The 12,307-nt window shown below is 32.9% G+C and overlaps 1 protein-coding gene across 1 annotated transcript; it reads left to right on the top strand.

Moving 5' to 3' along the window:
• The first annotated feature begins 4,441 nt into the window (after positions 1–4,441).
• LOC110817336 (Protein kinase superfamily protein) lies at positions 4,442–8,735 on the top strand. The gene is made up of 2 exons (XM_022045831.2): positions 4,442–4,963; positions 7,894–8,735. The coding sequence occupies exons 1-2, from the start codon at positions 4,449–4,451 to the stop codon at positions 8,687–8,689; spliced, it is 1,311 nt and encodes a 436-aa protein (XP_021901523.1). The 5' UTR covers positions 4,442–4,448; the 3' UTR covers positions 8,690–8,735.
• The last annotated feature ends 3,572 nt before the right edge of the window (positions 8,736–12,307 follow it).

Here is a 12,307-nt window from a genome sequence, read left to right as displayed (position 1 = left end):
CACACTGTATAGCATGGCACGCTGACGCGATGCCAATCGGGAGGTCACGTTGGCAATCCGTATGCCCGTAATTGGACGGTCTGGAATTGTTCCTGCGCGCGTGGACAGTCTGGATCCATTCCCTCCTCAGGTGTGATCGTACCGTCCAGATCAAATCGTGATGAACGGTTCAAATTTATTTTTTATTTAAATGCGATCGGACAGTTGAGATCAAACGTGATGGACGACCCAGATTAAAAAGAGACGAATATAAATACCTCACTTCACACCGAACCCTAACCGTAGCCGTCAGCCTCCCGCCGGAGAAGAAGAATCAGTCGTCGGAAAGGAGAGCCGACCGCCGCTCGCCGCTGTGTCGGAGCCACCTCTGACTGCCAAAAGAGGTAAAAAAAATTTAATTCACTCAAAATTAGATTTTGAACACCCCTATGGTAAAATCAGAGCAAAAAAACTGGCGAATGAGGTAAAAACTGCGGGTAAAGTTCGGCGGCGCCGCCGTAGAAAAAATAAAAAGTCACCTCCGATGAAGGCCTTCCCGATTCCTGTTTCGTGTAATTTTTCTACCATTATATTCACAATTCTATTTTTCACAGGTTGACAGAAGGAAAATGCCCAACCGCGAAGGTGAGCTGGCGAAGCTGCCGTACCGGAAAACCCTGTCGTCGGTAAGCTTTTGTTTTTTTATTTTTTTCGGCTAACCGAAGTCCCTTAACGTGTTTTCTTGTAGGGATGAGTACAAAACAGGCCGAAATCGGCTGAAACTGGCCAAAAACAGCCAGTCCGAGGCAAACCGCCGCCACGGGCAATGGTGCTTCCGTGTCGAAATTTTAAAATTGGCCAAAAAAGGGTTTTAACACCGATTTTGGATTTTTTGGGGTATTTCTAGGTACTTGGAGCGTGTTTTAATCTCCGAAGAAAAATTCAGGTAACTTAGTAACCGCCAGTAAGCGCAGTTGAAAGTTTAACGTTCGAACACCAATTCGGGTAATAATCCCTCACCCTATTCTTTGTTATGGAATTAAAGTTTAATTATAAATAATGTGGTATTTTGTACAATTTAGAAAATCTCAATAATTAATCACAGGTTACTAATAGAGCCGGAATTGGTTATTATTCATTATTTATCCTGTTTGATTGATCTTATAGTTTTCATATGTATAATAATACACTGAAGTTGGTATGATGATTCAGTTGTGCTTGCTTGATGCATATATTGCTTGTTTTACGTGAATTACAGTTAGATTGTGAAATTAGAAATTAAATGTAAATGAAAATTTTTTTGATTAAGTGATTGAATGAATGGTAGCCTTACTAGATATCTTGAGAGATGGTGGACGGACCGAGTGTATAGAAAACTCTGCCATGAACGTTGCCTCATACTAGACGGGGTATCGAGGTTTGATATCTTGGCGCTCATACCAGACGTGATATGAGTATGGTCCGTTTCTCTCTCATACTAGACGGGGTATTGAGAGATGTCATTTTTGCCGCTCATACCAGACAGATTATAGGGACGACCAGTTAGTTGATAATGTTAAATAAGGGTTCACGTGTAGTGGAGACATCTCTATGGACCCCCACAGATATCAATAGGCAGATAAAAAAAAAGTTGTTATTCTTACTTAATTGAATATGAGATTTTGATATTGACGTGTTATTGTCTCTATAGGTCAGTTTTAAAAATTTTGCTACGGTAAGTATACAATAAATGATTTTATTTATGATAAATAAATTTACTTAAATTAAAAGTTCCATTAGTTATTTTCATGATTTTTACCAACCTTCATTTTTGTATTGGTGAGTAGTATGATATTCTTACTAGATTAGTATAGCTCACTCTTTCATTAATCATTTTAAATCAAGAAGACCAAGATACAGATCCTGATCCACAAGAAGGTTGCGAAGATGATGACCGGTTGTTTACTTTCCATTTATTTTTTTGATTTTTTGTTATTTTTTTAGAATGGTCATTCTCGTATCCCTATTAGATATTCTAAATTATTGTGTAAGGAATGTAAATCATAACGTTATTATTTCGCTTCCACATTCAATTTATATTTTATTTCTCTTTCTAGTTCTGGGTTGTTACATATATGTATATATATATACATATATATAATTAATAGAAATTATTTTGATATAATCTATTTAGATTTTTATTTTGGTGAAAACTTATTAGGAGAAATGACAAGAATGTTTAATATGATAATAGTAAAATTATAAGGAGAATTTGTTTGATATGATAACGACAGAAAATTGGTATGTTTCAAAAATTGGTAAGCAATGTATAAAATTGCTTATACTACTGTGATTATAATGACTTCTGCTAGTAATAATTTGTAGTTTTTGATTCTTTATTACATGTTGTAGTGCATTGTAATTATAAGAAGTATATAAAATAATTTATAAGAAAAATTAGGACAAAAAGATATTGTAAAAGAAATTTTTGAAAAAAAAATTACAAAATTAAAGAGAATCCAATAAGAGAAGCTAAGTTTTAAAAGTTATTTTACTTTCAATGTCTTCATAAAATTGTTCTGTAGAATAGTATTTCACATTAGTAAATAGAATGGAAAGTAAAAAGAGAAAAAATGTAGTTTAACAGTGAAGATAGTTTAGTAATTTTATTTTTGAATAGCCTTATTTACCTTATTATTTCACGATTACTTTTAGTTGGTAAGAATTGTAAAGCTAATTTGATGAAGAAAAACAAATTAAGTTTTTGTTGGGAAAAAGATTTAAACTAATTTGACGAAGAAAAATAATTCTGATATATATTTTTTATCATACAGTAATAAATTATTAATTTAGTTTCTAAACTAGGAACCATGTTTCAATTTAATCACATTTTAAAAATATAAGACTTATATTGGGAGGAGAAATTGAAACAAAATTATTTTAAAAAAATTATATGTCTTTTTTCTCTTCCCTACTAGTTATTTTTACAATTTGCATAACTTAAATAAAATAATTGTTTTTGTTAAATTTATTGAGATTATTATTTTTTTATTAGATTCGTCCAAACAAAGCATATATATGTATATGTATATATATATATACAATTAATGTAAATTATTTTTTTATTTAATTATATATATATACATATACATATGTATATGTGTGTATATATATAATTAACATAAAAAGAAAGAGAGGAGAGAGCGAGGAGAGAGAGACGCCATTGTGAGAGGAAGAGAAGGGAGGCAGAGCGGCATCGACGGCCGAGAGCAGAGAGCAGGATTGACGACGACCGCGAGAAGGGGAGAGAAGAGAGGGAAGGAGATGCAACGGAAGAGGAACTGAGAGAGAGAGAGAGAGAGGTCGCAAGGAGGAGATGCGACGGCTTTAAAGAAGCAGAGATGGAAGGAGATGCGACGGGTTTGAGGAAGTGAGAGAGAGAAGAAGAAGCATTTCGGCCCTGGTGGAGAAGACGCAGGTCGGCTTTGAAGATTGAAATGGATTTCGGCTTTGAAGATGGAGAAGCAGGAGAGGTGAAGAAAAAATAAATTGGGATTTTAGTAAGGGTAAACTTAGAATTAATAAAATATTATGAGGGTAAAAATGGAAGAAAAATATTTTACTATAAAAATCTATGGATTCAGTAATTTAAAAAAAAAAATTCGTAAAGTACTATCCTAAAACCATATCATTCGGTTGAAAATAGATTCAAACAAAATAAAATTATAAAATTATCATATCATACATTAATTATTCATTATTTAAATAAATAATTAATGAAACGGTGCATTTTGATGTAAGTTGGGTAGGCCTGCATTATACATGCTCGAAAACATCAATAGCAAACAAATTAAATTATAGAAAAAAATATTGTAAAAAGATATCTTAAAACATTAATTAATTTTTAGAAATAACACAAATCAAAGCAAAAGATATTTAAGAGTAAAAATAAAAAAGATATAAAGCTTAAAAAGATTAAATAAATAAACCTATCTTGTTGTAAAATAATTAACCTTTCTTAAGCAGCCAAAAGAAACCATGGATACCCAACAACCAGGTAGGATCTGAACATATCACACAAATATACTTTTGCACAATTCTCCCGCTCTCCATATATATATATATATACTGAACATATTTTTTTAATTTAATTTATTAAAAAATTAACCTATGAACTTCAGCGTTTGAAAAATCAAATATATTGATTACGTACAGGAATAATTATATTATATATTGAGGTTTCCCAAAAAAGAATTATATATTATAATTAATTTAAAATATATGCATGGGATTGCGTATATCAAGCGAGTTTACAAAAAACACGGTCCATAATTTCACCCGAAATTCCGTATAACCCGAATCCATTTGTTCCAGCCCATATCCGACCCGAAAACCATGGACCCGGCCCATATTTACGGCCCAATGAACCCCCCTCTGTCTCCCTTCAAAAGACCACACACAGAGACCGCTCAAACTCGAAAGGCAGTCAAATGGAGCCATGGGTGGACTTAGCCGACGACCTTCAGAGCGTGAGCTTCACGTCCACTGGTACTACCATCAACCGCAGCACGAGCTCAGGCTCGTCTTCCTCAGCTGCAACGCTTACTCCTGCGCCTTCTACTCACGGCTCATTCTCTTCCTCCAAGCTCCCGCTCTCTCTCCGATCTCTCTCCCTCTCCGACCTCTGCTTCTCGCTCCGAATTGGCTCCGGAGACATCGGCTCCGTCTTCCTCGCCGAGCTCAAGTCTCGTTCCTCACTCGATTCTCCGCTTTTCGCTGCTAAGGTGATGGACAAGAAGGAACTGCTTGGTCGCAGCAAAGAAGGCAGAGCCAGGACAGAGAGGGAAATACTCGAAATGTTAGACCATCCTTTCTTGCCGACTCTCTACGCTTCCATCGACAACTCGAAATATCTCTGTTTGTTAACGGAGTTCTGCCCCGGCGGAGACCTCCACGTCCTCCGTCAAAAACAACCGCTCAAGCGTTTCCACGAATCCGCCGTCAGGTAACCGCCGTTATACTCTCCATTTTTGAAATTTCAACCTCAGGGAAATCGGAGTAGTTTTTTTCCATTATTATTTTCTAAAAAAAAATCCATCTATCATGACTGTGATTTCGAATTGCAACGATGAGAGTGACGGAGCAGGTAGTGGGCCTGGCCGTCTGGTGACTGTCAGGTGGGTGCACAGGATCCATGGCGTGTGTTAGAGCACGCCGGATTATTTCCTTACAGCATTCTAGTGTATAGATCGGTTTAGTTAGCGGGGGATCAAATCAGGTGCGGAAGAGTTTATCGAAAACGTCGAAAGTAACTCGTTTGACTCTTCATATTCTAAACCAATGTGGTCCCGACACGTGTGTGATCGGACTTTTAATTAGTCCGCGTACAGGATGTAAATAAATCTCGTAAAACTTGTAGCATGTGCCAAGTGGATGACGTGGACCACATAGGGGCTCGATCACGTAATTATTACATAAATGACATTTCAACAACATCAATAATACAATAATTATAATAATCATTATTATTTAAGTAATATGGTATTTAGTTGTTATAGGAGATTTTGGAAAGCCAACCAGGAAGAACTCTTTATTGAGCATAAATTACTGTGAGTTGAGCAATGGGCGTCTTGAAAGTTGGGATGCTTTAGTTGTTTATTCTTAGGAAGAAATAAATTGGGTTTGACTTTTGCTTCTAAGTTTTGTTTATACCATTGTGAGAGTGTAATTTTTTGATTAACTAAATTAATTAATGTGAGAAATGTTCTCTTAGAGCATATGAAGACTTGTGTGAGTATGCAAAAAATGTTTTATAATCTAATTCCAATAAATAAAGAATTGAAGTCAACTTACGAAAATGGTTTACTTAGAAATATAGTCATTTGTCTGTTACCAAAATTTTTTGCTTAAAAGTTTAGAGCTACAAGAAAAAAATCTACAAGGTCAGATTTTTTTTTTCTGGTGTTTTAAGTTCATATAATTTTTAATTTAAGTTTTATGTTCTTAGTGTTATGAATTTAGAAGCTGTTTGAATATGTCTCTTTTACTTTTAAACTAAAAAATTGTCAAGAAGTTAGTAAATTAAAAAGAATTTTAGTAAAAATTGACTAAAAGTAACAATTATTTTTTAAAAAAGTTAAGAAGTTATGTAAGTGTATTTTTTGTGCAAAAAGTATCCATAAATAATTTATTTATAACTTAAATTTAAGTTATAAATTTTTAGTTTTCCATTTTGACGAGTATAGAGGTTCAATAGAAGTAGTTAATAGGCTAAAAACTCTCAATTTTAAGATTTAAAAAGAAAAAAAAAAACTCAAAATACTTTCATGCGAGCTAAAATCTTTGCACTCTTTAATTGTGTTTATTTCTTGACAAGTATGTATATATATAGAAAATAAATAAATAACAAGCTAATCCAACACCCTTCCGAAAATATTTGTTTTCGTCACTTTCCCAACTTTTTAAAAGCTTCTCTGGAAAAAGCCCAAGGATTCATATGAAGCCGAATAAAAATAACCAAATACATTGAATACTTTTCTAAAACTCATCAGTTTATAAAGCCTAGAAAAAGGGCGAACTATCTCTTAGAATGTATCATGATTTTCAATTTCATTGCTATTAACTATATTAATGTGAATATATAAAATTACTTTTAACAAAATCTAACATGCAAGCAACTTGGCTTAAAAAGAACTACTTACAAAAATTTTAGTGCAAATTCTGCAGTTAATAAAGAAGTTTGAACAATTCAAATGACACCTTTACTTATGTATTATAACGTTGATTTTTGTTAATTGTTCTTTTGTGTAGACTATTACTCAGCTCAAAATCCACGTACTGCAAAGAAGAAAATTCAATAAATTTAACATGGGTCATTTAGAATATTATTGTCTTAAAGATTATAAATAATATATGTATGCGGTCAAGTCAAATAGAAATTGTATAGGGTAGACTGAGGATATACCTTGTTGACAATAATTGGTCTCTGTAAATGTTAAAGTAGACAGCACTAGTTTCTCTTTTGGCAGTAGCTAGGCCATATGTGTCATTTCAGGTGGTACAAACAGGAAGCTTTTTGTTCCATCTCGGGTCCAAAGAATCCCCCGAAAATCCTAATTCTACTAATCTTTTCCCCGGTATTTCTGGGAATACTTTTGCATTTTTTTTTCTGAACTGAAGGAATCATTGTTCATTTTTTGTTTACAAATTTAAGTTATGCATTTCACTCTTGCACCCCCCAGATGTTATACCAAAATCTCGGAAACTAATGTTCTTGATATGAAAAACCTCTTACTGCCTTCTATTTTCCAGTGGACTCAGTCAACTTCTACCTTTTATTACCTATGCTGACAATTATTATCATTTTGAATGAGATTTTTTCCATCTTCTTGTTAAATTAAATATATATATATTAATTTAACAAATAAAATTAATTTTTTCTAATGATTGCCTACGATTAAGTTTATCAAATTAGTGGAATCAAACCTTCACATGGTGGGTTCTGAAATCTTTGTTGCGGTATTTCTGGTGTGAATAAAAAAAGGTAGGCCCCTTGCTAGATTCATAAGGTTTTATAGAATTTCTTGTCTGTGTTTAGTGATAATCAATCCAAATTTCAATTAAATAGCTAGGAGTAGATAACCAATGGTAGGGTCCTTTATGGCGTAAGGTAACCTCATCAAGATTTTAAAACCCCATGTTGCATCTCAATTATTTTCAGTCAGAATTCTCTGTAGGTCATGAGTTTTTTTTTTTTTTTTGAATTCTAGTTATGCTAGGTATATACTGTAGGATTTACAGGTTATTTGACAATTATTTGATAAAGATTTGGAATACACAACTTATAATTATGGCGTCTGTGAATTTATCTGTATTCTTTGAGCACTTTATAATTACGTCCAAATTCAGTATTTGATGAAACTGTTCTTTCTCCAGATTCTACGCATCTGAAGTGGTGGTAGCCTTAGAATACCTCCACATGTTAGGGATTGTTTACCGTGATTTAAAGCCTGAAAATGTGCTGGTAAGATCAGATGGTCACATTATGCTCACAGATTTTGACCTCTCGTTAAAATGTGATGATTCCACGGCTACACCTCAGATCATATCCGACCAGAAACCTGCACTTGCACCCTTGCAAGGCGACCACCCAATTGACCATCCTCCTTTCACGTCCTCTTCCTGCATTATTCCAAACTGCATTGTCCCTGCAGTGTCTTGCTTCCACCCGAAACGCAAACGCAAGAAGAAGACAGATCCCCGTGCTGGGCCTGAGTTTGTGGCTGAGCCCGTTGATGTCCGGTCTATGTCTTTTGTTGGGACCCATGAGTACTTAGCACCGGAGATCGTATCCGGCGAGGGTCATGGCAGTCCTGTAGACTGGTGGACACTAGGAATATTTATTTACGAGCTGTTTTATGGGGTGACACCCTTCAAAGGTATAGACCATGATCTTACTTTAGCTAACATTGTTGCTAGAGCCCTAGAATTCCCAAAAGATCCGGCCATACCGGCTGCGGCCAAAGACCTGATTTCTCAATTGCTGGTTAAAGATCCGGCAAGACGGCTAGGGTCCACAACTGGGTCCTCTGCCATCAAGCACCATCCTTTCTTCCAAGGGATTAATTGGGCATTATTGAGATGTACAACCCCACCATATGTCCCTCCACCCTTTAGTAAAGAGATTGTATCAGATGAAAGTTGTCCCCAGACTCCTGTGGAATATTATTAATGAAGTGGGAAATGAAGGATTAATAACAAACAAAGTTGTTAGGGCATTCACACGTGATACAACTACATATACATGTACATATACAATTATTTTTTGTTTGTTTTAGCATTTTCTCATGCAAATTCATCATTACCCTGATTTCTATCTTCTGACATGACATTGTCATTCGAGCATGCATGCTTACCAGAAACTCTTCATGTGCATTTGTCGGATATAATATTATAAGGAAATAATAGCGACTCTACCCACTTCATATATTATAACCATTTTAGGAAGAATCCAAATAGCTCCCACAGGAACCCTATAAATCAGTTCTAAATATAATTTACACTAACTTATAAGTAAAATTAAAACATAATAGACAAGTTTTTTGACAATGAAAATTATCATCATTAGTAGGAAGTTACTATTAAAGTACTTTACAATTAGATTAGAAAAATTAAAAATATTTTTGACAAAATTAAAATTAAAATATATTTTTTAACATATATAAATAGGTAGCATATTTTACATATTTCTCGAAAGCTATTGTCCTCATAAATTTATTAAACATATGTTTAACTTAAAATATTAAAATTTTATAATATTTAGGAATTTAAATTTTAAATATAAGTAAAATTTTAATATTTTAAAATTGATGTAAAATCTTTTTGTAATTTTAAAATATACTTTTACATAAAAATAATAACTAAATTAAATAATTTTATATATTTTTTACTTATATCAATAATTATAGTTATTTGTAGTGAGCACAATAGATTATGTTTTTCAATATAGCACCACTTTATAAAATTATTTTCAACAATTTAGTTTTTTTTTTATTAAAAATATTTTTACTAAAAAAATTATTTTAACAGTACTTTTATTATTTACAGCACAAGCAGAAGTTGTACTAAATAGTTATAAAAAAGGGTTTTTTTTTCTTCTTTTATATAAAAAGGTTATAGAATGCTTTGATGGCTTCCATTAAAAAAAAAAAGGGGTAAGAGAATACATGTAGAATATGAAAAGTGAGGGTTTAAATCAATGTTTTATCAAGAAAAAAAATTTCTTTCATAAGTGACTCTCCTATAATTATCTATACTCTCATTAAAGAATATTCAAATTGTGATCCCTATGTGATAATATTCAATAACGGTAAGTGCAATTAAAATCAAATATTATGATATTTTTTTATAATTAATTTGATGTTTCAAATTGGTCTAAAAGAATCTTGACAATTCCATTAAACACATTCTTATGCAATAGTTGTTAGTTTATCAAATTTTAAATTTGTTTCTCAAAGGTTTTTAATTTTATGGTAGATTAAAATAATAAAATACAAAGAATGATTTCCTAAATCACAAAGTTTGACATGGTATTGTAGTTACAATTAAATAGTTCCTAATTTTATCCTCTCCTTCTACGTTAAAAATGTAGTATCTTTATATTTTTCTACTTATTTCTATTGTTTGACTTATTTATAATGTATGATTATAGGATAATATTTTTCTTATGTTAAAACATACTGAATATTTTGTTATTATTTAAATAACTCTATAGAGCTTCATTTATATCTAATTATTGAAATGATCAAAAACCACATAAATAACTCATAACATTTTAATAGAAAATATAGCATATTTCATATAAGACACGATAATGCAATTAAGTAAAGAAATAATTTATGATTACATTAGAGGCCTGTAAAGACCCGGAACTTAAAAGAAAATAAATTATAAATTGAATACGAAACCAAAATAATAGAGTTAAAGTTTACATTCATCACACAATAATTTAGAATACCCAATAAGATTACGGGACTGACCATTCTAAAAGAATAAACAAAAAATTAAAGAAATAAATAAAAAGTAAACAATTGAGCATTGTAAGACGACATTCACTAACCTCTGAAGGGAGTTAAGGTGGTGAACTATTCACAACTTCTTTGTTAATCAAGATATGGATCTTTTTAATCTTGATCTACACTAACCAAGTAAGAATATCACACTACTCACCGATACAGAAATGAAGGTTGGTAAAAATCATAAAAAACGACTAATTGAGCTCTTAAATTAAGTAAATTTATTTATCATAAATAAAACTATTTATTACATACTTACCGTAACAAGATTTCTAAAATCGTCCTATAGAGGCAACAACACAAACAATATCATAATCTCAAATTCAAGTGAGTAAGAACAACAACTTTCCCTTTTTATTTGCTTACTGGTATCCTTAGGGGTCCATATGGATATCCAACTACGCGTGAACCCATATTAAAACTTGTCAACTAACCGGCTGTTTCCATACCCCATCCGGTATGAGCGCCAAAAGTACCATCCTTCAACACCCCATCCGATATGATGGTGAATCGGGCCGTCCTCATACCCCATCTGATATGAGTGTCAAAAGTGTCATCCCTCAATACCTCCTCATACCCCATCTGATATGAGCGTCAAAAGTACCATCCATCAATATTCCGTCCGGTATGAGGGTGAATCAGGTCATTCTCATACCCTGTCCGTTATGAGCGCCGAAATATCATTCCTCAATACCCCGTCTGGTATGAAGTAACGTTCACGGCAGGATTTTCTATGTACTCGGTCCCTCTACCATCTCTTAAGATATCTAGTGAGACAATCATTCACTCATTCACTTAACCAATCAATTTTCTATTTACATTTTAATTTTTAGTTTCACAATTTAATCGTAAATCATGCAAGACAAACAATACATACATTAAAAAAATACAACTGAATCATCTTATCAATTTTAGTATATTATCATGCATTTAAAACCATAAAATCAAACAATCAGTTAAAACAGGACAAACAGTAATAAATAACTGAATTCGACTCCATTAGTAACCTGTAATTAATTTTCAAAATTTTTTAAATTACATAAAATACTGTATTATTGATAATTAAAATTCAATTCCATAACATGGAATAAGGTGAGAGATTCTTACCTGAATCGGTATTCGAAATATTGAACTTTCTACTGCGCCTACTGGTGGTCTCTAGTTTTCCTGAATTTTTCTATAGAGATTAAAACACACTTTACGTATATAAAAATACCCAAAAATCCTAAATCGATGTTAAAACCCCTTTTCTGACCAATTTTTGGGTTTCGGCATGGTGGCATCGCCGTGCTCCGGTAACGGCACCATCGCCTACGGCAGTGGTTTACCTCGGCCTGACCTTTTTCGGTCGGTTTTGGCCCATTTCGACAGGTTTTATACCAATCAATGCGAGAAAACTTGTTAGGGGGCATCAGTTGGCCGAAAAAAGTCAAAAAAATAGAAACCTACCGACGGTGGAATTTTTCGTTGCGGCGGCTCCGCCGACTCACCTTCACGGCTAGGTATTTTTTTTTCGGTCAACCTGTAGTGTAGTGACCCCGAACTTAAAAGGAAATAAATTATAAATTGAATACGGAAATAAAATAATAAAGTTAAGGTTTACATTCTTTACACAATAATTTAGAATACCCAATAGGGCTACGAAAATTACTCTTTTAAAAGAACAAACGAAAAATCAAAGAAATAAATAGAAAATAAACAACTGGACATCCTATTCGCAACCCTCTTGTGGATAAGGATCTGGATCTTGGTCATTTTAATCTGAAATAGTTAAT

Source organism: Carica papaya, chromosome 2 (genome assembly GCF_054855325.1).
Source record: "Carica papaya isolate Zhongbai chromosome 2, ASM5485532v1, whole genome shotgun sequence".
In the NCBI taxonomy this organism is placed as follows: Eukaryota; Viridiplantae; Streptophyta; class Magnoliopsida; order Brassicales; family Caricaceae; genus Carica; species Carica papaya.
Note: the sequence above shows the minus strand (reverse complement) of the source record. Positions and strands in the feature narration are given on the sequence as shown.